Source organism: Sitodiplosis mosellana, unplaced genomic scaffold (assembly GCF_009176505.1).
Source record: "Sitodiplosis mosellana isolate CC-2019 unplaced genomic scaffold, AAFC_SMos_1.0 Smas_scaffold_5795, whole genome shotgun sequence".
Lineage (NCBI taxonomy): Eukaryota > Metazoa > Arthropoda > Insecta > Diptera > Cecidomyiidae > Sitodiplosis > Sitodiplosis mosellana.
Window position 1 is genome coordinate 3,006 of NW_022601037.1, and position 2,563 is coordinate 5,568.

A 2,563-nucleotide genomic window follows, 5' to 3' on the forward strand; every position below is an offset into this window, starting at 1 on the left:
TATTGAAAGATTTCCGTAGAAAAATAATTTGTTTGTCATCATTATTTTTCCTGCATTTCTATGTTGAACTTGTAAAAGATCTCCGAATTTGGTCACATTTTGAGCAATTGAATCGTTTTTGTTTTATAAAAATACGTATCAACTATTTCACAATCACTGATCAATTTATGTTGTTGTTATTGTTGTCGTCGTCGTCGTCATCGTTTCTTCATTTAATGATTTTCAATTGGAAGCCTCAGTGCAAAAGTGGAGCTAGTTGTGCTTACACAAAATAAAGAAATTTTCATCAAGTTTGATTTTTTGCGTATGCCAAGACGTACGTATACTGTGTAAAAAGTTTAATGTATAATTGTTCAAAATATTTCAATTGATTCTTATCAATGTTGATATCTCTTGCGAACTGTGATTGCTCATGTTTTTTTTGCCTTGTTATTTTCTTTATCTTGTTCCACATTCGCACCGAGACCACCAATCCCAATAGGAAGCTAGTAACGAAAATATCAAGTTATCTCTAATGATACAAATAATAATAGTAAAATCCAAGGCATAAATAAAAAAAAAATATTAAATTAGAAAAATTGCTCTGAATGCGATACGCAAAACTCAAAGAACTTTGATATTCACGTTTTAGCATATCAAAACTGAGTGGTTTTTGGTGTAATTTATAACGTTGAATCACTTGCGATGAAATTATTGTTGTTTTTTTCTTCTGTTGTTGTTGAATCGTGATAACACATCGAAAGCGGGAGTTTTTAGGCAGTTTCATTATTTTCCTCAGACGGTGCTCGGAGACCGATCAGTCTTTTAGCTCCACGGTTCTTCGGACCTTGTGGCTTTGCAAATTGTGGTCGATGCAACAACGTTTTTGGATGCAATTCATCTTGGAAATACTCTTTGGTCAGCTCAGATCCGGAATCGATTTCCAGCTAAACGAAAATGAAAAATGTTTATTCTTGGTTAGTATGCGGGATAATGAAATGAATCCTTGATCAACACTTTGTCATCACTGTTAATAATGTTTCGTTTGCCATAATCGATCAAAAAATATGAATAAATGGTCACATTATATCAAAATACCTTCTTTTCAATGTGTAAGCCAAGCTCTTGGATTTTTTCGACGAAAAGCGCTTTACATGATGAGTACATCATACGCTCTTTGATTGGACACTTGTAGCCTGGCATCGAGTAAATGAAAATGTAACTTTCCAAAAAGTCTCCCTCATGAGTATGCTTGAATAAATAGACGTGATAGCGTGCTTCGTCTTCGGGAACCTCTTTGGGCAACTTTTCAATCTCCACATTGCTGGCTTTGACTAGATGGATCTTCTCCTCTTTAAGATCAATTTTAAACTGTAGATAGTTATAGGTTCCGCTCACGGTGTCCTTGATGCTGGCAATTGCTGACTCAGTCAATGCACATGAAATGCCACCCAACGTTTTCTGGCGTGTTTCAGTGCTAATATCTGTTTGTATCTCGTTTCGGCGCATTTCGAGCATTTCTTCTTCGCGTTGTGTCAGTGGTGCTGGGGCGCTCATTGCTTTTTTGTGTTTCTTAAAGCTGAACAGTGTGGTTTCACGCTGTGATGTTGCATGGTACTCCTCTTTGATATGCGGAGATCCGAATTCTTTCTTCATCGTTGCCTTGGTCGATGCGTACAACATTTTGTGGCGAATTGTTGCCGTGTCTGGCGTATAGCTCATCAAAAGCCATTCATATCCGATGGACGATTTGCTGTCCAAACGGAAGAAAATGTAGCATGGTGTATTCTCTTCAATCAGCGGCTCCACCAAGTTTTTGTAATCTTTTTCCCAGTCTTCATTCACTTCAACCTCAGCAGCCAAAGTCAATTGCTCTTTTGGCGACAAAAAAATAATAATAGAAAAACGAAACCATATATAATTTAATATGCCCGACTCTAGCGCGTATCTCTTCGCTTCAATTACCTTTTTCAATAGAAGCCTTAATAACTCGAGTATTGCCTTCTTTCGACTTACTAAATGCTTTCAATAGTTCATCGTTGGCTGTAAAAAAAAAAGAAACAAAACAAAACAACGTTACACAATCCACTATATTGTGAAATAAATATCCAAAACTGGATTTTTTTTCGTTGGCACCCCACTTTTATTTAAATTTAATATTTTTTCATTGCAATTATAATTGGGTATGTAAATATTTCCGGTAAAAACATTGGACAAACGTATGGATAGCTGCAATTCATTTCAAGCAAGTTAGTTCGAAAAACAGCCCGTGAAGCGCAGATGCAGTTCAGGTTTCGGAGTTTCGTTTGACATTTGAGGTTATGTTCATATTACGTTTTCATGACACATACGTACGAATGCACAGGCACACCGTGAACTACGTACTCACGTCGATAAAAGTCTAAATAATTGAGAAGGCGCCAAAGTAGCTGGTGTGTATGCGTATACAGCAACACTGCCAACTGTGATTGTTGATGTGTGAGTGGAAATTGCACGCGAAATGAACGAAGTGTCATGTGTGTATCGCATGTGTTAGAGCCAAATGAAATCTCACAAGTAGTGACAAGTTACCAAATAGCTAGCC

The 2,563-nt window shown here is 36.8% G+C and overlaps 1 protein-coding gene across 1 annotated transcript; it reads right to left on the bottom strand.

Annotated features, from left to right (window-relative positions):
• LOC129572964 (twinfilin-like) lies at nt 1-2,217 on the bottom strand. Its single transcript, XM_055453085.1, has 4 exons — nt 2,199-2,217; nt 1,945-2,022; nt 1,078-1,853; nt 1-926 (listed from the first exon to the last, which is right to left on the bottom strand). The coding sequence occupies exons 3-4, from the start codon at nt 1,699-1,701 to the stop codon at nt 753-755; spliced, it is 798 nt and encodes a 265-aa protein (XP_055309060.1). The 5' UTR covers nt 1,702-1,853; nt 1,945-2,022; nt 2,199-2,217; the 3' UTR covers nt 1-752.
• Between the last annotated feature and the right edge of the window lie 346 nt (nt 2,218-2,563).